Source organism: Rhinopithecus bieti, unplaced genomic scaffold (genome assembly GCF_001698545.2).
Source record: "Rhinopithecus bieti isolate Rb0 unplaced genomic scaffold, ASM169854v2 scaffold_24263, whole genome shotgun sequence".
In the NCBI taxonomy this organism is placed as follows: Eukaryota; Metazoa; Chordata; class Mammalia; order Primates; family Cercopithecidae; genus Rhinopithecus; species Rhinopithecus bieti.
Genome location: NW_016811410.1, coordinates 416,024 through 440,009, shown reverse-complemented (window position 1 = coordinate 440,009; position 23,986 = coordinate 416,024). Strand labels below are relative to the sequence as shown.

Genomic DNA, 23,986 nt, shown 5'->3' with positions numbered 1-23,986 from the left:
CACATACACAGTTCACACACTCAGGCTCACCCACACTCACCCCTGCAGGCACACTCACGTCCGCACACACACTCACATGCACAGTTCACACACTCAGGCTCACCACACTCACTCCTGCAGGCACACTCCCATCCGCACACACACTCACACACATACACAGTTCACACACTCAGGCTCACCCACACTCACCCCTGCAGGCACACTCACGTCCGCACACACACTCACATACACAGTTCACACACTCAGGCTCACCCACACTCACCCCTGCAGGCACACTCACGTCCGCACACACACACACAGTTCACACACTCAGGCTCACCCACACTCACTCCTGCAGGCACACTCACATCCGCACACACACTCACACACATACACAGTTCACACACTCAGGCTCACCCACACTCACACACACCCATGGTCCCCCACCTCCATGAGGTCCGCAGATCCGAGGGAGGGTCCTTGAGGGCGTTAGCGGGGGGGGCCCCACTCCTCCAGACACCTAGAACCTTACGCAGAAAGCCCCAGCATCACACTTCGGGGGCCTGGGCCCAAAAGGCCCCTGCAGAGCCCCCCATCCTGAGCCTCCACCTGGCATCACCCCTCCCCGTTTACAGCTGCCCAGCAGGGCTTCCGGGAAGCACACAGTCCAACCCTGACGTTGGGCTCCTGGCCTCGGTTCTGCAAGAGGGAAGGAGGAGAGAGAACGAGAGAGAGGCAGAGAGACCAGCAGACCCAGAGAGAGACCCAGAGAGAGACACAGACATAGAGGGCCAGAGAGACAGAGGCAGAGAGACACACACAGAGAGACAGAGGCAGAGAGAGACCAACACACACAGAGACACAGAGACAGACACAGAGACACAGAGAGAGACACAGAGACAGAGACAGACACAGAGACACAGAGACAGAGAGACAGAGGCAGAGACAGAGAGACCGACATACACAGAGAGAGACACAGAGACAGAGACAGACACAGACAGAGGCAGAGACAGACTAACACACACACAGAGAGACACAAACATAGAGGGACAGAAACAGAGACAGTGGAGAGACAGAGACCAAGAGACAAAGAGACAGAGACAGTGGGGAGACAGAGAGAGACAGACACAGAGAGACAAAGAGAGAGAGACACAAACAGAGACAGTGGGGAGACAGAGACCGAGAGACAAAGACACAGAGACAAGGAGACAAACAGAGAGACAGAGAGAGTGGGGAGAAAGAGAGGCAGAGACAGAGAGACACATACAGAGAGACAGAGACAGCAGGGAGGCAGGGAGACAGAGACAGAGAGACACACACAGAGAGACGGAGACAGCAGGGAGGCCCTGGGCTATTCTAGGGCATCGCCCAGTTCTTCACTTTGTTTTCCTAACATTTTTCTGGATTATAAACCCACACCTGCTGACGAGAAAGCACTTTAAACATCCGCACAGGTTTAAAGGGGCATCCAGGAACCGGAGGGTCGGACTTGCGCACAGGTGTGAGGACGGTCGCCCCGCTGCTGCCTCTGCAGGTGGAGGAGCCCAGGGCCCGTCTTCCTGCTGCCCCATCGGCTGGAGCCTGGGAGCTGGGGTGACAACTGTGAGGGGCCCAGACCCCCTCTCGTTTCCCCCTAGGCCTCAGGGACCCACGGAAGGCTGTGGCCAGGCAGTGAGGTGCTGGATGCTGTCTTGGGCTCAGGCTACCGGGTGGAACTGATCAGAGGGGCAGGCTGCCAAGGCACCAGGTTTCAGTGCCACCTGGCCATCCTGGCTATGAGCCCTGAAGGTCCTGAGACCCCTCAGGGGATTCTGTGAGGTGAAGGGAGGGACTCAGGGTAAACCCCAACCCCTGAGGGCCAAGGGAGAACCCGCAGGTGGACCCCAGGCTTCCGGACAGGCGCGCCCCACACCTGCCCCTGTTCCGAGCTCCCTGTGGCTCCCCAGTGCTTTGAGTGAAACCCAGTCTGAGCAGGAGCACGAGGTCCGTGGGGGCAGCCCCACTTCACCCACTGGAGGCCACACAGCCTGGCTCCCACCTATCCTGGGGACCTCCTGCCGGGGTTTTGCAGGAGCAGGGGGTGGAAAGGCCTGAAAGCAGAGGACTCCCCAACCGGGGCATCCTTCCCACCATCCCAGGGCCTCCTGCTGTACCACCCACCCCAAGAAGGCCCCAGCAGTCCAGCCAGCACCAGCCAGGGACAGTGTCCTGGTCCTTCTCACATCTGCAGGGTCAGGATGGCCTCCCGGGCAGGGGCCCTGCTGCTGGGTCCAGACACTCCCTGGGCACCTCAGACCCCAACAGCAGCCCCTCCACACCAAACACACTGGCCTCCCACCCTCCCTCCCTCCACCAGAGACAGAAAGGATCTTGTGGGTCTGGCGGACGTGCTTGGCACAGAGCTGGCGGTGATAACGGGTGGCCTTCAGGCGGCTCCACTCCCTCCATTCCATTCCTTGTGGGGCCGGGTGGAGGGCGGGTGGCGGGGGTATCCCTGCAGCTGTCTCTGGCCAAAGGCAGCCCACTGTTAACCCTTGGTGTACTCTCCCTGCTGAAGTTCCCAAAGAGGGTGGCCTGCTCCCCCTGCATGGCACGTGGAGACCTCAGTCTACACTGGCCACACCCTGAGGCTGGGCCCCACCCTGCCCAGCAGCCCAGCACCTCATCCCGCCCTGTCCCGCCCTGCACCCCACACTGTCCCGCTCTGCAGCCCAGCCTGCCCTGCACCCCGACCCTCCCTGCACCCCGACCCTCCCTGCACCCCGTCCCACCCTGCACCCCATCCCTCCCTGCACCCTGTCCCGCCCCGCACCCTGACCCTCCCTGCACCCTGTCCTGGCCTAGCACCCTGTCCCGCCCTGCACCCCAGCCTGCTTTGCACCCCATGATGCCCTGCATCCCATTCCTCCCTGCACCCTGTCCCTCTCTGCTCCTGACCCTGCCCTGCAGCCCCCAGCCCCCAAGGCCACTGTCCCAGGAGTCAGGGGTTATGTGCTGACCCTCAGGTTATTTGCTGACCCCCACTGACCCCTGAGTTGCAGGCCGGGCAATGTCAGTGGCTACCCTAGAGAAGCAGCCGAGGCCTAGAGCAAAGCTGACCCCTCCTGGACTTAGTTTCCCACCTGTCAAAGGAGGTGCTGGAAATAGTAGAGTTCCCTGGGAGATGGGCAGAGTCTTACAAATGAAACCTGTGTCCACCGTATGACCTGTCAGTTCCACTCCTAAGCATTTGCAAAATCATCCATCCCCAGAAAGACTACAGTAAGAATGTTCTGGGCCAGGTTTGGTGGGTGGCTCACGTCTGTAATCCCAACACCTTGTGAGTCCGAGGCAGGAGGATCAACTGAGCCCAAGAGTTTGAGACCAGCCTGGGAAACATGGTGAGACCTTGCCTCTACAAAAAATTTAAAAATAAACTAGGTGTGTGTGGTGGATGCACCTGTGGTCCCAGCTACTCGAGATGCTAAAGCAGGAGGATCACCTGACCCAGAAGTTTGAGGGTGCATGAGCTGTGATGGTGCCACTGCACTCCAGCCTGTATGACAGCGAGACTCTATCTCAAAAAAAAAAAAAAAAAAAAAAAAAAAAAAAAAAAAAAAAACAAGGCCGGGAGAGGCTCATGCCTGTAATTCCAGCACTCTGGGAGGCTGAGGAGGGTGGATCACCTGAGGTCAAGAGCTCCAGACTAGCCTGGCCAACATAATGAAATCCCGACTCTACTGAAAATACAAAAATTATGGCTGGGCACAGTGGCTCATGCCTGTAATCCCAGCCAGCATTTTGGGAGGCTGAGGCAGGCAGACCACCTGAGGTTGGGAGTTCGAGACCAGCCTGACAGCCTGACCAATATGGAGAAATCCCGCCTCTACCAAAAACACAAAATTAGCCAGGCGTGGTGGTGGGCCCCTGTAATCCCAGCTACTCAGGAGGCTGGGGCAGGAGAATCGCTCGAAACTGGGAGGCAAAGGTTGCGGTGAGCTGGGATCATGCCATTGCACTCCAGTCTGGCCAACAAGAGCGAAACTCTGTATTAAAACCAAAGAGAGAAGAAGAAGGTCTTCAAATAGGAACCACTCCAAGTCCTCAAGTCCCCTTCATCCACAGAGAAATGGATAAAAAATCGTGACGATTGTGCATGAAAGAAGCAGACACACAGGTTCTCGGGCCTCCCCAGAGCAGGCCGAACCACGTGGGCTGACAGGGCCCCCAGGAGAATGTTTCCGTGGCCTGAGGAGGAGGCGGTTACATGCCGGACGCATTTGCCAGAACCCTGGGCTTGTACACTTGAGACTGTTCATTCCACACAAAATAAATAAAATAGAAATAAAACTTGGGGCTATGCAGCGGAGCCGTGGGGTTGCCCGCTCTGCGGTGGTCAGCTGACCCCAGGATGCCCCGGCCAGAATAACATGGGGCACAGAGTCAGACCTGTGTCTTGGATGAACACGGACCATTTCTTAGGATAGATATGTCCCATGAAATATTTAGGACGCATTTACACTGTAAGTTTTCATTGTTTAGCTAACATTTGAATTAACTGTGTGTCCTGAACTTTTACTTGCTACATCTGGTGGCCCCACACCCAGTTTATGGAGAGGACATGTGCTTGGAGCAGTGACAAGAACCCAGGTCAGTTCGTCTGTCTTCAGGGGGCTCCCGGGATCCAGGTCAGTGTGAGGACCTGAAGCCTGCTGGGGTTGCCCCACATCATGTGTGGAGGGCAGTGCAGCCAAGTGACCGGGCCCTGAGGCTCCTGAGGCCCTGGGCCCCCATGGGATGTCCCCTCGGGGGCCAGGCCCTGGGATCTGTGCTCCAGGCTGGCTGTATGGGAGATGGAGGGCCTGGCCTGTGCCCAGAGGCTGATCACCGCATGGTCCCTGGCAGGGTCTGGGATGGTCTCAAGGGGCTGGTGGGCTGGGGGCTCAGCTGAGCCACCGTAGGCAGCCTCCAGCCCCTGGTGGGAGAGGGAGGCAAAGAGTTAACCCCTGGCCCTGGGAGAGCCCTGCCCCAAGCTCAGGGCCGTCGTTTCAAGGCTGCGTGTCTGTGACTCCCTCAGAGGAGATAATCACGGCTTCTTGATATTTTCTTTCTCCTCTCCTGTGCACACCCACATATCAGGAGGACTCGCTGGGCATGAGAACTTTCCTCTGCCCCCCAAGGCCACAGCAGGCGGAAGGGGCCAAAGCCGCCTTGTCCAGGAGCCTCTGTCCCCTCCCTGGGAGCACCTGGCGAGGAGCTGGGGCCACCGGGCTGGACCCCCTCTGTCTCACGTGCACACGTACCACCCAACACACACACACCACACATGTACACACCACACACATATACACATAACATGATGTGTACAGCACTACACACACACACACCCCCACACAGCATACTACATGCACACACTCACTTGCAGAGCCCACCCCTTTCTCTACCACCTGGGTCTGGACCCCACACTCAGCCCAGGTCCTAGCCCCGGGTCTCAGGCCCCTGTGCGGTCACTGCCGTCCACTCCTGGGGCCCGGGGGCCTTTCTCACTGAGGACAGGGCTGAGCTCCCCCAGGCTGAGGAGGGCCCTTCCACCTCCAACCCCCGCTTAGCGGCTGCGGCCCCTGCTCAGCCTCCTTGGGTCCTGGGTGCCCTGAGCCAACGCCGGGGCCGACCCTCAGCAGCCCCAGTTAGGCTGGCCTCAGTTGGGTCTCTGTGTGTTCTTGGCCTCGGTTGGGTGTCTGTGTGTTCCTCTGGGAGCTACAAGAAGGCAGGTGAACTTGGCTCCACACCCTGCACCCAGGTCCAGCTGCCGGCACTGCTTGGTGGCCACCCAGGGCGAGGGTGGGACTGCCCAGGATCCCAGGATGCACAGCCCCTCTGCCCCGTGGTCCCGCCGCCCACCCTCCTTGACACCCCGCCACCCCTGCTTGGGCAGCCACGGGGAGCTGCTAGAGGGTGGAGTTCGGCACAGAAGGAGACAAAGGCCCCAGGGACAGATGGGGTGGGGGCCACCCTGCCAGGGCTCTCTGGCCTCTGGACACCCCCGTCAACCGTCCCTGGTCAGGTGGTTCTGTTTTTCCTGGTGTGGGTGTCACGCTGGGGGGGTCAGCAGTGCACACGATTCAGCCACGTCCACAGCTTTTCTTTATTTCAGGGTCTGTGGCCTAGGCTGGACTACAGTGGTGCAGTCTCGACTCACTGCAACCTCAACCTCCCAGGCTCCAGCGATCCTCCCACCTCAGCCTCCCAAGTAGGTGGGACTACAGGCGCCATGCCAGGCCAATTTTTGTAATTTTTGTAGAGACGGGATTTTGCTATGTTGCCCAGGCTGGTCTTGAACTCCTGAGCTCAGGTCATCCGCCCGCCTCGGCCTCTCAAAGTGCTTACAGGCGTCAGCCGCCGCGCTCAGCCTTCAGTGGTTCTTCAAGGAAGTTATATCTATACTTTAAACATATCTGTCCTTCTCAGAGTCTGTGAGAGGCGAGGATACAACTGTAAACAGGCTCCAGAAATACGGGCAGAAGGAATAGCAGAGCTTTGCCTCCGCCTCTCTCCAGCAAACTTTAAACAGCCATCGTTTCCACTTATTCCTGCTTGTAAAACGATACATTGTTATGACGGAGAATTGTCAGCACTGCAGAAAAGAAAGCTTTGCCACCAAAAGCAGTCACTGTGGATCATGCCAGGTCCTGTCCAGCCCAGTTCCTGCACACTTGTGGGGTGCTCTGAGCCTGGACTCCACACGAGCTCCTCTCTCCCCTGCTTACTCCTTTGTGCTTTCATTGCTAATAATTTCAGTCAGTTGTCTCTGCTCTGCTAATTTACTATTTGAAGTTATTTACAGCTTGATCTAAAGAAGCTCTGTGGCCGGACACACTGGCTCACTCCTGTAATCCCAGCACTGTGGGAGGCTGAGGCAGGAAGATTGCTTGAGCCCAGGAGTTCAAGACCAGCCTGGGCAACATGGTGAGACCCCATTGCTACAAAAAATGAAAAGAATTATGCCAGGCACAGTGGCTTACGCCTGTAATCCCAGCACTTTGGGAGGCTGAGGTGGGTGGATCACCTGAGGTCAGGAGTTTGAGACCATCCTGGCCAACACGGGGAAACCCCGTCTCTACTAAAATACAAAAACTAGCCGGGCAAGGTGGTGGCGCCTGTAGTCCCAGCTACTCGGGAGGCTGAGGCAGGAGAATGGCGTGAACCCGGGAGGCGGCGCTTGCAGTGAGCTGAGATCGCGCCACTCACTCCAGCCTGGGTGACTAAATACAGAGCGAGACTCTGTCTCAAAAAACAAAAAAAAAAGCTTTAATAGATTTTAAAATTCATTTTTACTTTTTTTCTCCTTCATCTACCCAAGATCGTACTTTGTGTGAGGGAAAGTTTTTGAAGTAAATTTCATGACAGCACATCATTCAGCAGCGAGTTCGGACCATCCGTTCCCATTTTTACAACGTGTGTGCACCCTAAGGTGTTTTCCCTTTAAAATTGTTGTTACATTTCACACGTGCAAAAATAAACGCCAGGTGATGTGAGGGGCACCCACATCCACCTTCCCACTGGGAAACATGCTGACTGCCCCCGAAGGGAGCCCTCATCCTGCCGTTTCCTCCCGAGTCCTGGAATTCTAAAACCGCGCTCCCTCTGGGAGGCCTCGGATTTTCCTGCCAGTTCCACCTGGGAAAGCTGCTCTCCACCTGCCCTGCTCCCTCCGGACCCCTCACGGCTTCCCACCCCCCACCCTGGGGCCTGTGCTCCTACATCCCTGTGGCCGCCCGGACATTCCTCCTAATTTCCTGACATTCCCCACTCCCTGGCGGGACGTTTTACTCCTTGCTCTCCTTCCCACTGGAGGGCGCGTGCTTTCTAGCCGGCCGCGTGGGCAGGGAGAGGACCAGGTGCAGGCGCTGGAGGACGGGACTCGGAAGTCAAGCGGCGTCTTGGCCGCCCAAGGTTCCAGCACAAGTGCCCAGAACCCCTGATTCCAGGGAGCTCCCAAGGGTCTCATTCTCCTCTGGGGTCTTTGCTGGCCGAGGGCAAGGCCGGGTGAGGACGGAGAGAAGCAGCGCCTGCCCACCACTCACCCAGAGCTCGGAGGGCCAGGATTCAGCACCCTACGGGGGTGGGCACAGCACATGCTGCGGGGACCTGGCGCTGAGGTCCTGGCTCCCACTCCAGCGTGGCCTGGTGGCTTCTCCCCAGCTGGGGTACCCTGCACAGGGGTTGTGGCGCCTCCCAAGGGCCAGCCCTGCCCTGACAACCTCTCCTCCAGCCAGGATGGAATCCACACTCCCTTGAGAGGGTTCCTGGCTTCAACACGCTCCACCAGCTTCATGCCGCCAGGGCCCTGGTCACCCCGGGAACCCTGCCGAGGGCCTCCTGTCTTCTGGAGGGTGAGCCGGCCCTGCCTGTGGGTGTCTGGGGTGTGGCCTCCAGGCACCAAGCACCTGCTGGCTCCTGATACCTGCCTTTCTGACTGTGGTGTGTCTCTGGCCTGGCGCCTGCTTCTGGGTGCCCGGAGAGAGCAGGCTCCTCGCAGGTGGCAGGCAGCCCTGTTTGTGTGTGCATGAGCGTGTGGGGGCACCTGGAGCTGAGCGGTGGCCTGTGCTGTCACCACCCGGGGTAGCAGAGCGGGGTCTGGCGCTGCCACAGCTCCCGACGGAAATTGCCTGGGCCTGGGCTGGCTCGGGCTTCTCGGCCAGGCCCTTCCCCAGCACTTCCTGCCCAGCCCCAGCTGCAGGACCTGCTGAAACCTGTGCTGTGGGAGCCCTGTCTCTGAGGGGTCACTGCAGTGACTCGGAAACCTGAGTCTCCCTGCTCCTGATTCCAGGAGCACTGCTTGAGCCGCCACCGTCATGACCCAGCATGACCCGGACTCCAGATCCAGGACCAAGAGTCCCCCTGACAGTGGGGAAGTGGTGGACCCTGGGGGCTGGCACCCACCGTGGCCCCTCCCCAGCCCCTGGCACGGAGGGGCTGCTCCCCTGGGAATGGCCCCTTAATAGAGGAAGCCCTGGCCTGGCTTCCTGAAGGGCTCTGGGAACAGAGCGGCCTCGAGTAGCTGCCCACACCTGACCAGGCCAGTCTTTGGGAAGCCGCCCTCTCAGCCTATGCACTGCAGGGACACTGGGTGGAGGGGGCCGCGCAGTGACCGTCCATGCAGGGGAGGGGCCTTGCCTTCTGACTCAGGGGAAGTGGCTTTCAGCTGCCTTCCCCTCAGGAGGTGGCTTTGAAACCCTCCTGAGGTTTGTGGCCCTGAAGTTCCTTCCTGAGACCCCGCAGGGAGACTGAGCCCTTGGCCCAAGGGCACCGGGGAGGACAGCACCTCAAAACAGGGGCCCAGGGCGCAGGACAGAGTGTGTGGGGCAGGTGTGCAGGCTGTGCCCAAGGGGTCTCGGGGTCAAAGGGGCTCTCGGAAATGGTATCTCACAGTTCCTGAGCGGGTGCTCAGATCTGGATGAGCTGTTTTCCGAAGGAAGCAGGAAAGTGATGTCATCTTGTGGCTTCGGATTGACCGCAGCCTGACAGACAGGAAGTGGTGCCAGAAGTGAAGCTGCTGGCTTCCCAGCCACGGCTTCCATGGCCCACGTGTGGCAGTGTGAATCACAGCTGCATTATGACACCAGAGGGATAGCAGCTCAGGCTGCAGTTTAAGGCAACTCCACGGAGTGCCCTGGCTTAGTTGTTGCACAGCACAGGGTCAGATGGATGCCCTGGAGGAGTCAGCAGGGACCCCCGGCAGGAGCAGTGAGTGGCCTGGGCTGTGAAGAGCAGGCACCTCCAGTGTCCTCTGGCAGAGGCCCAGCACCCGGGGCCGTGCTCCTCACATGAAGGCCGAGACCACCCTGCCCTTTGGAGTTTGTCTCTGAGCAAGGGACACTGTGGGGCTGACCAGCGAGTGGCGTTCGGTCCACAAGAGGGCCCTGGTCCGGCTGGGTCTACTGAGTGCTGGCCTGCCCCTTGCCACCCGGCTCTGCCCATATGTGGCTGTCACTCCTGGGCTTCCCGGAAACGTCATTTGAGGCAGCTCAGGTTTTCCAAATCCAGTGGAAGTCACGTTGTTTGCTGCTGGAGACTGGCTGGGACTGTGCTTCCAGTATGGAAAGGTTTAGGAGGCAGTCAGCGGCCCTCTCCTGTGGCCACTGTGCCCAAGGCAGGTGCCTGGGGTGAGAGGGATTCTTCTGGATGCGGCCGTGCACTACCCAGCAGGCCTAGAGTGAACGTCTGTGTGGAGCCAGGGCTCCCATCCAACATCCCTTAAGGGTCCTGATGGCTGGAGCTGGGGGAGGCAGGTATGGCAAGGGGCTTCCTGCACGCAGGACAACTGGAGACCCCTGGTCAAAGAGCCAGGTGTGCACCTGCAGAGCCAGGCGTGGGCCCACAGAGCCTGTCAAGCCTGGTTTACACCACAGAGTCGGGTATGCACTGAGAACCAGGTGTGCACGGAGAGCCAGGTGTGCATTGAAGAGTCAAGTGTGCACTGAGAGGTGTGCACTGAGAACCAGGTATCCAGAGAGAACCAGGTGTGCACTGCAGAGCCGCGTGTGCACTGAGAGCCAGGTGTGCAAGGAGAGCCAGGTGTCTGTTGAGAACCAGGTGTGTGCAGAGGGCCAGGTGTACACTGCATATCTAAGTGCTCGTGTGGAGTCTGGCTGGGAAGGTGCTGCCCAGGACCCTGCCTCTCTGGCTGTCTTCTGTGCATTTGGGGATGCCAGAAGGGGTTCGGCTCTGGCTGGAGGGCAGCCAGCAGACTTGCCAGCCAGCACCCCCAGGTGATAAGAGCTGGTGCCCACAGGTACTCAGCAAATGTCTACATTTTGGGGAGGGCTGGAGAAAACGAAGGCCATGCCTTCTCTGCAAGGCTCGGCACAGGCCCTCCGTTTCCCGGTCCTTCAGCCCAGCCACAGGGTGTCCAGGCAACAAGGGCGCCAGGTCGCCTGCACCCTGTCTCCTGCGGAAAGGACAGCGCCTGCTCCTTGTCCTCCAGTAGCTGCTGGACCCTGGGGTCTGGCTGCTCTGGCGCCTGGGTCCCCACTACAGGGCAGACACTAGCCTTGAATCCAACTGTGGAGGAAATGGGGTTGCCGACGGAGGCTGGGGAGACCGGGAGGGAGGGAGGTATGGGCGGCTGGAGGGCTTGAGAGACAGGGACCCACCCCTGCAAGTACAGTGGCCTGTCCCCTCCGGAACGCTCTCATTCTTCGTGCTGAAGGGAGCTGGAGGCTTGGCAGGCCTGCGAGACGAATGGGCGCTATCAGCTCAGGGCTCTCGTCGGAGGAACCACCCGGGAGGCAGCACCCATGGGGGTAGGGGCTTGGCCACGGGCTGGGGGGACGCCGATGGCCAATGTCAGGCCTCCTCGGTGCAGCACCGGATGCGTCTAACAGCCTCCGCCCCGTGGGCGCCCACTCAGACGTGCTGCCCAGGTGCCTGGAGCAGAAGCCACCTCCTCAAAGGCCGGCGCGCCAGCCTGGCACCAGGGGACGCTCCCAGTGGGTACCCACAGGGAACGTGGGCATCGGGCTGGCTACTGCGGCGCGTGTGGGCTGCGAGCCCTGCCCTGTGGTCGGACACTGGAGTCCTGGATCCTACAGATCCGAAAGGCTGAGTTGGATGCAGCAAAGGCGAAGCGGGGTTCGCAGCCCCAGACTCTGGGGGGGTCAGCGAGCAGTCGGGAGGGCGCCGCGGGCCATTCGCCGCTTCTCCTGGGCCGAGGGCGCAGGCCCAGGTCGCCCGGGCCCCACGGACTCCACGACTTCGCGGACGCGCGCCCACCGTCGCCGCTGAGGTCCCGGGCCAGGCGGCGCGTGGGTGGCTGAGCGGGAGCGCGTTCAGCCAGGCGTGGAGGCCGCGGGCGGCTGGCGGCGAGCCCAGCATGGCGGGTGACGTGCGGGGACGCGGCCCGGACAACGGGATGGGGCCGGAAGAGGCGCGGTCGTTGCCGGGAGACGAGATGGAATGGGCGGGGCGCGGTCGTTGCCGGGAGACGGGACGGAATGGGCGGGGCGCGGTCGTTGCCGGGAGACGAGATGGAATGGGCGGGGCGCGGTCGTTGCCGGGAGATGGGGCGGGGCGCGGTCGTTGCCGGGAGACGGGACGGAATGGGCGGGGCGCGGTCGTTGCCGGGAGACGGGGCGGGGCGGGGCAGGCTCCTCCGCTCATCCTAGCGAAGTCGCCTGGGGCGCAGGTTCCTGGATCCGCGGGAGGGGAGGGGCGGGACTGCTTAGTTCTGCTGGGGAGGGCCTGAGAAATCCAGGGAGAACATTTTACAAAGCACCGACCCTTGTATCTCGTGAACTGAAACCCACCACCCTTACCCGCTGATCTAACAAGCATCTACAGAACTCGGTCAATAATTTATTAGTAAAATATACATTTCTCATTATTAAAGAATAAAAGCTTTCAGCCCTGCTGAACACACATCTGCGGTCTCAAGAAAACCAGACAAGACAGCTGACTCTCCCAAGCAGCCCTTTCCCTAAAGGCGCTTCTGAAGCTTAAACACACACAAAGCTGGGGCTGTCCCTTGAATCCCATGGGAAACAGGCCCCAAGATCAGGGGACTTGGAGTCGGGCACTTGGGGTGCAGTCCACTCACTGACACCCTCTCGAAGAGCACCCAGGGGAACCTGGTCCTGGGATGGAGTCTTTCTGGGGATACCCCACATCTGCGCTGCCTGGAACTGGGTACCCAGGGCAGCCGCTCAGCAGGCCCCAGAACTGGGGCAGGTGTGGCCGGAAGGGGCTGTGTATGTGGCCTCCTGAACACAGGGGGAGACCAGTGGCCACCAGGAGACTCATACACACGCATGCACCCACAGGTACACAGCTCATCCCAGCCTGCTGCCTGCACAGCTGGGGCTACGCATGGCCAAGGCGGGGACAAGGGAGTGGCTGAGGGCCTGGACAGCAGAAGCCTCTCAGGTGGATGCATTCCTGAGGTCAGAACAGCAGCTGAGCCTGAAAAGTCAGGGTCCGGAGCTGAGCGGCGCTAGCTGGACCCTGGAATGCTGGAAGGCATGGTTTTCCCGCTGCAACTTCTCCAAATTTCCACACGGGCACAGGTGCCCCCCCCTAGGGTGCTGTGGGAGCTCTGGCCCCTTGCTTCCTCTGGATGGGGGGCTTCAGGGCAACCTTTGGGCCAACAGCACTCTGGAAGGAGGAAAAGATAAATGGTGTTGAAAAACTACCTGCTATAAAAGGCATATAAAGGGTACAACTAAATTTTACTTCCTTTAACATTTCTTAAAATGTGGATTCTTGGTTCATCTACCAACAACATGGCCCATCCACACCATGGCAACTGTGGCAGCCGCAGTATATACGGCGCACAGAGGGACAGACGTCCTTCCCTGCGGTCGCTGGGGGAAAGTCAGCCACCTTGACAGCTGGGGTCAGCGTCTGCTAAGAAGCCCCCTGATCGCAGCACAGACGTCACAGTACACCCACCGCCGATGCCTTTCCCTTTTCTTTCAGACAGTCACCAAGTTTACCCACAGATAATGAGGAAAAAACCCCGCCCCTCCAGAGCAGTGCCACCAGCAGCCCTGTGGGGAGGCCATGCCATCCGTCGCACAGTGGACTCCGCCTGGTGTGTGCCGGGGCCTCACCTCAGCTGGACCAGGCTTGGTCGCACCAGCCCCAGGTTTGACTGGGGGTGCTGGGGGCGCGAATGTCGGCTTGATGACCTGGGAGGGAAACAGACACAGCTGACATGGGTGCCCCAGGCAGTCCCAGCCCTAACCTGGACATCACCTTCCCTAGACCCGGAATGGAGGTCCCCATGGGCCTCGCTCTGCCCCCCAGGGGCCTGCAGGCTCCACCCACACTGAGCTTGCTACAGAAAATCCCTCCTGGCTGCCGCTGCCTACAGAATAAAGCCCATCAGTGGCAAAACGCCATCCTGGGCCCATCTGCCCAGTCCAGCTCCGGCCACACCTTCCACATCCCCTACCCAACCCTCATATTATCTTTGAAGAATATTTTCCTTTTTTTTTTTTTTTTTTTGAGTCAGGGTCTCCCTCTGTCACCCAGGCTGGAGTGCAGTGGCATGATTTTTGCTTACTGCAGCCTCTCTTCCTGGGTTCAAGCAATCTTCCTGCCTCAGCCTCCTGAGTAGCTGGGACTACAGGCACAAGCCACCACATCCAGCTAATTTTTTATTTTTTGTAGAGATGGGGTCTCTATGTTGCCCAGGCTGGTCTTGAACTCCTGGGCTCAAGTGATCCTGCCGCCCCAGCCTCCCAAAGTGCTGGGATTACAGGCGTGAGCCAATGCGCCTGGCCTGAAGAGCTCTTAAATTGCCAGAATGTGGGGTTTTGGAAGCTCAAAGGCCAATAATTAACTACTGAAACACGTGTTTCTTTGCATGTCAGCTTTCCCAGGGTAGGGAGGCTGGAAGTCCACCACACAGAGCTGTGGAGCTCACTCCTGGCTGCGTCACACGGAGCCTGGGTGGGCTGAGCATTTGCAATTTTCAGCAGTTTCCAAAGGACCCCACTGAGCAGCCAAGGGAGGCTGGGGCGAGTGAAGAGTGAGTGACTTCCCTCCTGCATAGTTTTGCTGTAGCCTCTGCCCCATCTCCTGCCACGCCTGGTTCCCGCTGCAGCCTCTGCCCCATCTCCCACCACGCCTGGTGACCATCACTTCCTTGGCCAGAAATTTCTCTGCCCCCTCCAGGCCCCCGTTTTGCCTGTCCAGACCCCTTCTAGGACTATTTCTGCAACTCACGTGTAAGTCTGAAGTTAGTTCAAATAAAAGTTAAAAGGAAGGAGAGAAATAGAAAATTACTATTAGGGCTGGGCGCAGTGGCTCACGTCTGTAACCCCAGCACTCTGGGAGGCCAAGGCAGGCAGATGACGAGATCGGGAGATCAAGACTATCTTGGCTAACACACTGAAACCCCGTCTCTACTAAAAAAAAAAAAAAAAAAAAAAAAAAAAAATACAAAAATTTAGCTGGGCATGGTGGCAGGTGCCTGTAGTCTCAGCTACATTGCGAGGCTGAGGCAGGAGAATGGTGTGAACCTGAGACGGAGCTTGCAGTGAGCTGAGATTGTACCACTGCACTCCAGCCTGGGTGACAGAGCGACACTCCGTCTCAAATAAAAAAAAAAAAGAAAAAAAAGAAAATCACTATTACGCAAACTGCACAGAACAACTGTTGCAGCCAATGTTCACCAATGGATGCCAAAACTAGTGGGTCCAAGTTTAAGGTTCAAAGAGTCTCAAGGTATCTCCCCGAGGCATCTGCTAACCATAAAAAGAAGACGGGGGATTTCTAAGGAAAAATCTGTGGACGCTGTTCCAACCAGGCACCCTGTCAACATCATCCGTGACTGAAGCTGCATGTGGGGCCAGGCCTGGGCTGTGTCCTGGGAAGGATGTGACCAGTGCTGCCCCTGCCAACAGTGCACGGCCCTCATCCACACAAGGAAAGAACGGGACAAACCGAAGCTGAGGGACCCTGAAAACACTGCTGGCTACACTTCCAAAGTGCAAGCTGAGGACAGGCAGAGGGGCCGGGGGCTGAGTGCCTGGGGGGCCTGTGGCCAGAGAAGGGCGTCCAGAGGGAGCGGGTGGTACCAAGTGTGTCGCACGGGTGACGTGGCACCTCGGCTTTGCATACACACTGTGGTCACATGGGCGCTGACCCGGGAGCAGGCCAGGTGAAGGGCATGCAGGATTCTCTAGGCTATTTTTGCAACTTTTCTGTAAGTCTAAAATTTGTTCAAAATTAAATGTTAACCAATAAAAGCCTCTACCCAGAGGGCAAGGGCTCTCCTGTCCCAGGTCTTCCCTGCACAGCCCAGTCCTGGGGCTGACCACGAACCTCTGTGGAGGAGGTCCCCGGAGATGCACCGTGGGGTCTCTTCACACAGGCGCCACCCCAGCCCCAGCCTGCTCGCCACCGTCCTGCCCTCTCTGAGGACAGAGGCTGCTCACAATGTCCAGCAATGCCAGGTGGGCCTCGATGGCACCACTGGGGCCCTGTGCCAGGCCCCAGAGAGAAAGCCGGGTCCTCTCTGCTGCCCTAGCTGAGTCCGTGGCCCCAGGAAGGGAGCTCGAGGCCCTTCTCCGCCCGCCGCCAGAGCGGTTCCCCAGAGCTGAGGCCAATGAGCTGTCCCCACGGGATCCAAAAAGGGCTCAAAGGTTAGCCCAGAGGTGGGAGCCAGGGCACAGGGCAGGACCCCAACCCCGGGGGGATGTGGAGGCCTGGGAGTTAACCCTCAGCATGCCAGGGCTCCAGTGATTCAGGTTTTGAGAGATCTTTTCAAAACCCCCAAAGTCCCCAGACCCAAGGGAAGCGTGGCAACGTGTCCCTGCCCTGAGCCCCACCCACCCGTCTGTGCTGCAGGGCCCCAGGGCATCCTCTGCTCCGCCAGGGCTTCAGCTCTGGGAGGGGCTTGGTGGGCGGAGCAGGTCTGAGTTCCTAGGACCCCCAAATCACCCCAAAGCAGGGCAGGACTGAGCTCCTGCCTTCCCGTGGCCTTGCTGACCTGCCTTTCAGTCTGATGTCCTCATGAGGCTGGGTTAACCAGCCTTCCGTGTACAGCGGGGGCCACCTGGGGATCCCTGGCCCCCGGTGCAGTGCACAGACCCCAATCCCATCAGGAAGGCCTGGACACCCTCACATGGCTTGGCTGCCCAATCACCACAGCTTACCTGCTTTGGTGCCTGCTGGGCATAGACAGGAACTGGGAAGGGTGGCCTGGACACGGTGACCGGAGGCTGGAGGAGATAGGGCCGAGAGCCTGGGTCAGAGTTGGGACCCCACCCCGTGCCCCTCCAGCACCCCCAGCTCCAGGATCCGAGGTTCCTGCCTCTCATGTGTGCTGGAGGGGTCTGTGCAGCCCCACCCCATTCCTCCCCCAGCGGTGTGATCTCGAGCTGCGGGCCGGAGAGCATTTGCCTGTCGACACTGTCCTCAGATGGGCTCTGTTGAGTCCAGGAAGCTTCCCTGGCCTCCGAGCCCCAAGTTTAAGTTCAAGCTCAGATTCTGTCATGGCTCAAAGGGGTCCAGGAAGCACCCACTCCCAAAGCCTCAGTGTTCCCAGCAGGATGACCACAGCAGCTGCTCTGGGCCTCGGGGCCACTGCCAGCCCATGTGTGAAGTTAATGAAAGGGCTCTGCTGGCCTCGGGCTGCACTTGGGGTCACAGGACGGGGCCTGGACACTGCTTTCAGCCTCACAAACCCGCCAGGGGTGGTGCTTACAGCAGGGGGTGGCCTCTTCAGAGCCACCGAGGAGGCCGGGTGTCTGGCGGGCTGGCCTGCGTGGGTGGTGCGGACCAGCTCTTGGGGGCCCCTGGTTGGGGCCAGAGGCCCCTGCTTGGCTGGCATGCGGCTGGCAGCCTGGTGAAACAGGGGGTTGGAGAGCCCCGTGGTGGTCTTGGGAGTCGCGTTCCTGGGGAGGAAGCACAGGGCACGTGGTCAGTGTCCAGCCACGGGGCCCCAGCACCACACCCCGAGTCTGTCCCTCCCAGCTCCAGCAGACCCCTGAGAGGCTGTAGGGTGAGAGGTCGCAGCCATGACAGACAGACAGGCCCAGGAGATGGGGTGGACCCTGAAGGTGCAGGGACACCCCTCCATGTCCTGGGGGCCCCAGTCAGGTGGGCGGGAGATGCTTGCAGGCTGTGGGGCCAGTGTGTCCTGCACCATGGGGGTCTCCTGCTGCGTGGGGCTCAGCAGGAAACTGGCGGGGTGCTCATGGGGCTGGGCTAGGGTGTGGGGGCCCCACCGGGCCTCTCTGGATTTGCTCCAAGCCCAACCTGCCACCAAAACCATCCCCTGCCCTAGCCTCGGGGGATGGCAGAGTCCAGAGCAGCACCGGCCCAGTGGAGCCAGGAAGGCCCTTCAAACTCGGCTCAGGCTGGGGGACGTCACGACGTCGGGGCATGGAGGAGCCCGGGATCCGTGCCGCCCACCGTGGGCCCATGCTGGGTGCCCTTCCTCCAGCAGCAGGGACATTTCCCTGCAGCCGAGCATGGGAAGCACTTACCACCCTCCGTCACAGCCCCTGCCACCCTCTGTCATGGCCCCTGCCACCCTCCGTCACGGTCCCCGCCACCCTCACCTGCTCAGGATGCGGCTCCAGGCTTTGCGGTAGATGAGGATGCCTGCCAGGGTGACCACAACTGCCAGGAGCACCAGAACCACCACCACGATGACAGGGAGGCTCCCGGATGCTGTGGGACACACGGCCCCACTTCAGGCAGGCAGCCCACGACCCAGGCAGGGTCGGGAGGTTCCCAGAGACACAGCCTTTCTCAGCAACCCATAGCTGTGCCCTTGCTGGACCCCTCAGGGAGGACCCAGGTAGCTTACACTGGGACTCCCAGCTCTCCAGTGATGGGTCGGGAAGTTCTTTGCAGTTGTGACCCTGGGCCACAGGCTGTGGGCACAGCTGTGGCCTTTGATTGGCCTGATGCTCTGGATAGCCCACCGCTGGTCTTTTTGCGTGTGCTCAGTGCAAAAACTGTGACTCAGGAGGAAATGCTGGGTGGCCTCAGCCGCGGGCTGCGGAGGCTGGGAAGTACACAGGCTTGTAGGACACTGGAGCCTCAGCTCACCACTGCCCTGCCCGCGGCCACTGCCCCCACTCTGGGACAGGGCTCTCCCCCCCTCACATCGGCGCTGGGGCATACTAGGCTCGCCCCTATACCTGTGCTCTTTGTCGCTTTATACCTGGTGCGGTCGATGTGGTAGCAAACGGGCACTGTGAATGCCACCAGTCCCGGGCCTTGCGGCTTCTGCTCTGGGCGCCCATTCGGCCCTTCTGAGCCGGACCCCAGCCCTTACCCACGCTGGCCAGGGAAGCCCACCTGCGTGCACCTTCAGTCAGGCAGCTTCGCGCACGTAGGGAGGGCCCAGCGCCGCGTGGCAGTGGCACTCCTGCTTGGGTTGCACACCTGTGGGACGGCTTGGGCTCAGCGCCAATCCCGGGCGTGGACCCCAAGTGGGCTTGTGTGGCGCGCCTCCAGCATTGAGGGCCCCGGCCAGACTCACCCCTGAGGTCGACCCCCGGGGTGTCGCCAATGGCGGAGGCCTTCTTCCAGAGTAGCCCCTGCCCACTGCCCGGGGTGGACCACGCGAGGTTCCATCCACAGGAGGGCCACCAGCCAGGCTCTCAGCCCTGACGATGGGCTCCACTGAGACCCCCAGTGGATAGGTGGACACCACTGGGCGCCCCCCAGCCTCAGGCTGCCCATGTCCAGAGCTGGCCCCAGCAGGCTGGGCTCCCTCATGAGTGGTCAGCCTCTGTCTAGGGGCGCCTTCGGCCGAGAGACCCACCATTACCCCGTGGTTGTGGCACTGGGCGGACAGTTCTGGGACTGTAAACGTGGTAAGTCCTGGCAACTCCTTTCCAGCAAACCTGCGGGGTAGAAGGGCGTCTCTCAGGGTGTCCGCGTGTGGACCCCCGCGCAGGGTGCCGCGTTGAAACCGCGGGGGTAGCTAGGGTGGGCTGTGTCCCCACGTCCAGGGGTGGCTGGTCTTCCCACGCCGGCTGCCTACCCCTAGACCCTTAGGAAAGCCCCCTCCTTGGGGCACGTGGCAGCCGGCGATGGAGCCATCACGGGATGAACTGAGAAGCTGTCTCTCCCGCATCCCCCAGCAACCTTTCCAGTCTGCCTACTAGGAAGCCGCTGAGAGAACTCTGTTCCCACAGCTAAGCAGCTGCCAACCGAGAAACGCATCTGCAGGTGTACATGCCAGGATGCCCGGAGGTGGCACGGCCTCTGAGCGAGGACTTACCTTCTCGGTCCGACACCCGGGTGCCCTCCGGCACTGAGCTCATACGGAGGTGCCATCCTCTGTGGGTGAGCGCATGACACATGTTCCAGGGATGCAGCTGGTGCGGCCCTGGGATCCTGCCCGCCCTTGCACTGCAGAAGCGCCACACATGGAGCGCTGTGGACGGAGCATGTTGTGGGGCCAGCTTGCCCAGCCCATGCTGGTGGGGCCCAGGAACCACAGAGGCTGCCCACAGTGACCACGTCCCCTCCCACAACACAGTGTGCTGAGCCTGGGTCCACGGCCAGGGCAGACCCTTCAGGGAACAGGACTCCTTTTGTGCGAGGCCTTCTGGCAGTGACCCTACTGTGGCAACACCACATGTCCTGGGGGCCCATGGGAATTCTGGTCCTCAAGAAGCTCACCTATACGGCTGGTTCCGGGCAGTCGCGGCCTGGTAGATGGTCGATTAAGAGAGCAGACTCCTCGGGCAAGCCCGCCCACCTGCGGGGACCAGGAGTGGGTTAGCCCGGCAAAGCCTGTAGCCCACCCTCCAAGGTCAGCTCTGTGCCTATCACCTGGCCCCAGCGAAGGCCTGGGCCACTGCTGCGGCCAGTGTGGGGCAGTCCCGGTTGTAGCAGTAGCCCCCGAGAGCAGGGTGTGCCGTGTCTCCTGAAGGCGTCTCTGGGCACTCAGGGTGGGCCGTCACGAACTCTTCAAGGTCACAGGGGGGCGCTCTTGGGACGGCAGGGCTCACAGGCTGCTGTCACCTGCCCAATCAGAGAAACGAGCTCACCACGGGGGACAGGCCAGCAGAGCTGCCTGTCCCTGGCGCCCCAGGGTCCCTCCACCGCCAGCCATGGGCTCTGGGGTCCTGGTGTGGAGGGCTGCACTCACCCCGCACTCCTGGCAGTCAGGTACCGGTGTGCACACTGGCCCCCTCAGCCAGCTGGCAGGGTGGGTGAGTTGCCTAGCAGCGGTTCGCAGTCCCTGGGCTGACGGCAAATGGCCTGGCAGGCTGCCACTGGGCCGGGACAGGCTCCCAGGGTGGGACGCGGCGCCTCCCGCCTGGGACCACTGGGTGCTCTGCAGCCACTCCCGTCCCTGGTGAGCCACTTTGGACACCAGTGGAGGCCCCAAGTTCCACATGTTTGTCAGTGTGGGCTCCTGACCTGATGGTGGCCCTGACCTGAAGGGACAGAAGTCGTGGCACCCCATGCTGACAGGAGCAGGTACAGGGTGTGGACGCACCTCGGGGGGGCCGCAATCGCACTGTTCCCCACGTTCTACAAACAGGTTCCCGCACACAGGGCCGCCCACCAGGTGGCTGAGGTCAGGGGCGTTGGCGAGGCAGGCCGACTGTGGCTGCTCCAAAAAGCCCTCCAGGTAGGCCTGGCTGCAGTCACTGAACATCCTGGGGAACGTGGAGCTGGTGGGGAGCGCCCCGTCAGGGAGGCGGCCTGGCCCCTTCCCCACCCACCTTGCACCTCCAGCATACCCTGGCTCCGCAGGGCCCGGCCGCCTCACCCAATGCTGCCCGCCATGATGCAGCGGCCGGCCTCGGAGCGTTCCCGGCAGCGGCAGCCCTGGACGTTCTCGTCGTGGTCCATGCCCAGGTTGTGGCCCATCTCGTGGGCCATGGTGCAGGCCACGCCCACGGGGTTCTTGCTGTGGTCCTGCGGGCGGGTCTGTGCTCTCAGGAACCATGTGGCCAACTCCCCACACCTGCCACCCTCACCCCACCAGGGCCCAGGACTTGGCACAGCTTCCCGCCAACACCACCTTAAAACATAAAATCAGGCATTAAACCTGGCCTGAGGGAAAGTGGCCTGCTCCAGAGACCTGAACCGAGGCTTCCCCTCCCCTAGCCAGCTCTGGCCTCGGCCTGGCAAACCTGGGCAAGAGCCCCCTCACCTGGTTCACAGCCCCTGAGCTGTGGGAGCACATGGCAGACACCCTGGCAAGCCCCACGGTGGTCCCAGTGAAGTCGACACCCCTGGAAGTGGGAGTGACACAGATGCCCTGGACATGGCTCCCTCCCCACTTCCCTCCCACCCCAACCCTGTCCACCCTCCCTCCCCAGCCCTCCCCACCCTGCCCACTCCGCCAGCTCACGTGATGAGCTGCACGTTGTCCTGCAGGTGCCGCTGTGTCAGCCGCCGCGCCTGCCAGGCCAGGAGGTTCTCCAGTGTGACATTGGGGTGGGGGCTGACGTGGAACTTGTCCTGACGATTCCAAATCTCCAGGCCCACCAGGACCACACGGAAGTTGAGTTTCTGATATAGCTGGAGAGATGGGGGAGTCCTGGGGGTCAGGCAGGGTGGCGGAAGGTGCAGCAGGGAGGGTGGGTGGCGGAGGCTGCACCTGTCCCGCTGTGAGGTGGGGCCAGGCACAGGTGCGGGGCAGAGGCAGAGCAGGTGGAACGAATCCCGTGGCAAAGCTCCCCCACCTCCCGCCAGGGGCTCCGGCACCTCTGCAGCCAGCACCTCTGCAGCCAGGACTGCTGCCCACCTTGTCCACGTGGTTCACCACCTCCAGCACCCGACGGCGCACCGCTGCTTCACTCCCCAACATCTGGAACTGGGGACACGAGACCCTCAGGCTGGAGCCCACACACCCCCCATCCACCCTCCGCCGGCCGCTCTCCCACCTTCCCCGCCCCCAGCGCACCTCTGCATTGTCCGCGACCACATAGAGCTCCACATAGCGTGTCTCTCGGGACGGCAGAGAGCCCTTGGGAACAGCCACAAGAAGACAGTCAGCCTTCCCAGCCCCAGGGCCTGGACCCTCCCTCAGGGACCCGGGGCCACTGTCCAGCCTCTGCCCAGTGCTGGGGGAGTGTGGCCAGGCCTGCTCCAGGCTGCAGACGGTGGGCAGCACCCAGTGCATGGGGAGGCAGGGAGACTCACAGGTCAGTCAAGCGGACACCGGCAGGACCAGCCAAACACGGGAGACAAGGGTGCTCACCCCGGGCTGAGGCCTGAAGACGGCTGCCGTCCGGGGCCCCAGGAGGCTGCCCAGGCTGTCGTCACTGACCCCGCAGGTCCCAGCTGTCTGCAGGAGGTGCTCGGCCTGGTACACGGCGTGCCGCCCACCCTCTCCACCTTCATCCAGGGGCTCGATCAGGCGCAGGTCTGAGCCCACCTGGAAGAAACCCCTGAGGGGAGCGGGAGCCGGGTGTGCCGTGGGCTTCAGAGTGGCCTGGTCCTGCCCGGAAGGACCAGAGGCTCTAGTTTGTTGCCCACGGCTCCCCCTACCCTGCCACCCGCAGCCCCCGACAGGTGACTTCAGGCCCCAGGGTACAGGAGGGTGAGCCTCTTGGGCTTGGCAGGGTCCCCTGAGCAGACCCCTCTGTGCCACAGCAAAGGCCTGAGTGCGAGAAGGAGGCACCCTCCCCGCCTCCCTTCCCCACCCCCCGCCCCAGGCTTAGGCCTTCCTCTCCACCTGCGGGAACCCTGGTGTTCGTCCGCTGCACCCACCTGAGGCCGGCACAGGTGCTGAGGCTGGCGGCTGAGTCCGGGTGCCCCTCCACATGGCCCTGGTAGAAGCAGTGGTCCTGCAGGGGAAGCAGGAGAGGGGTCCACAGGCTGTGCCCCCACAGCCCCACAGGCTCGGGGAGGGCCGCCCAACCCATCTCTGCCCGCCCAGCTGCTTCGACCGACCCACACCTGCCCGCGCAGCTGCTCCGTCACCTCGGACCCATTGGCAGCCGTGTAGGTCTCCGTGTAGCTGGAGCCCAGCAGGTCCCTGAAAAAGAAGTGCTGTGGTTGCCTCGGCCCCCTCAGTACAGAGGCTAGCCCAGAGGCTGGATGCCGAGAACACCAGTGTGCTGGAGCCAGGCCCAGCAGAGGGGTGACCTGAGACCCACTCACCTGTTCTTCCGAAGGTGCAGAGTGAAGTTGTGCCCTGTGGCCCCAAGGACATAGCTCACCCTCTCTGGGTACAGGCTCTGAGCGAGGAGGGAAGGGTCCCGGGTGAGCAGCCTGCCCGGGCTGCGCCCACCTCAATCCTGGGGGCCAGAGAAGCTCAGCTGATGGGGAAGGGGTGCCGGCCTCCAGCCCCAGGCCAAGGCTCCGTCCTTGAGGGTCCACAGCCTCAGGCAGGGTAGAGGGTGGAAGGTGGGGGGTGGGGGTGGGGCTGTGCTGGAGGGGACCAGCAGAGCCCAGCACTTGGGTGGATAGGAAGGACACAGTGCTCCTCGGTCCTCCCAGGCCTCAGTTTCCCCATCTGACCACACATGGGTAACAATGCCCCTTCCCCAAGAAAGCATAAGGTGGGGGAGACACAGCCTCAGCC

At 61.2% G+C, this 23,986-nt stretch overlaps 2 protein-coding genes across 2 annotated transcripts in view; both read right to left on the bottom strand.

The window, feature by feature from the left end:
- Positions 1–12,295: 12,295 nt before the first annotated feature.
- Positions 12,296–18,828, bottom strand: LOC108543401 (disintegrin and metalloproteinase domain-containing protein 8-like). Its single transcript, XM_017893869.1, has 6 exons — positions 18,781–18,828; positions 18,033–18,144; positions 17,174–17,363; positions 16,623–16,688; positions 13,569–13,646; positions 12,296–13,110 (listed from the first exon to the last, which is right to left on the bottom strand). The coding sequence occupies exons 3-6, from the start codon at positions 17,297–17,299 to the stop codon at positions 13,033–13,035; spliced, it is 348 nt and encodes a 115-aa protein (XP_017749358.1). The 5' UTR covers positions 17,300–17,363; positions 18,033–18,144; positions 18,781–18,828; the 3' UTR covers positions 12,296–13,032.
- Positions 18,829–20,115: 1,287 nt separating this feature from the next.
- The window catches only part of LOC108543361 (disintegrin and metalloproteinase domain-containing protein 8-like), an 8,678-nt gene continuing 4,807 nt past the window's right edge, over positions 20,116–23,986 (bottom strand). The window contains exons 5-16 of the mRNA XM_017893793.1: positions 23,563–23,639; positions 23,359–23,437; positions 23,170–23,246; positions 22,658–22,897; positions 22,361–22,423; positions 22,202–22,270; positions 21,806–21,975; positions 21,605–21,686; positions 21,218–21,366; positions 20,863–21,119; positions 20,269–20,404; positions 20,116–20,194 (exon numbers count right to left, since the gene is read on the bottom strand). Coding sequence (XP_017749282.1) covers positions 20,116–20,194; positions 20,269–20,404; positions 20,863–21,119; positions 21,218–21,366; positions 21,605–21,686; positions 21,806–21,975; positions 22,202–22,270; positions 22,361–22,423; positions 22,658–22,897; positions 23,170–23,246; positions 23,359–23,437; positions 23,563–23,639 — 1,478 coding nt within the window. The remainder of the gene's footprint in view (positions 20,195–20,268; positions 20,405–20,862; positions 21,120–21,217; positions 21,367–21,604; positions 21,687–21,805; positions 21,976–22,201; positions 22,271–22,360; positions 22,424–22,657; positions 22,898–23,169; positions 23,247–23,358; positions 23,438–23,562; positions 23,640–23,986) is intronic.

What these genes read in the sequence shown, in the direction of transcription:
- LOC108543401 (XM_017893869.1), bottom strand. Translation starts at nt 17,299, where the DNA reads ATGCCAGCCAAGCAGGGGCCTCTGGCCCCAACCAGGGGCCCCCAAGAG. An exon ending in CCCAGCAGGCACCAAAGCAG is followed by an intron (nt 13,647 to 16,622) that starts GTAAGCTGTGGT and finishes TTTCCCTCCCAG; the next exon opens with GTCATCAAGCCGACATTCGC. An exon ending in CCAAGCCTGGTCCAGCTGAG is followed by an intron (nt 13,111 to 13,568) that starts GTGAGGCCCCGG and finishes TCCTCCTTCCAG; the next exon opens with AGTGCTGTTGGCCCAAAGGT.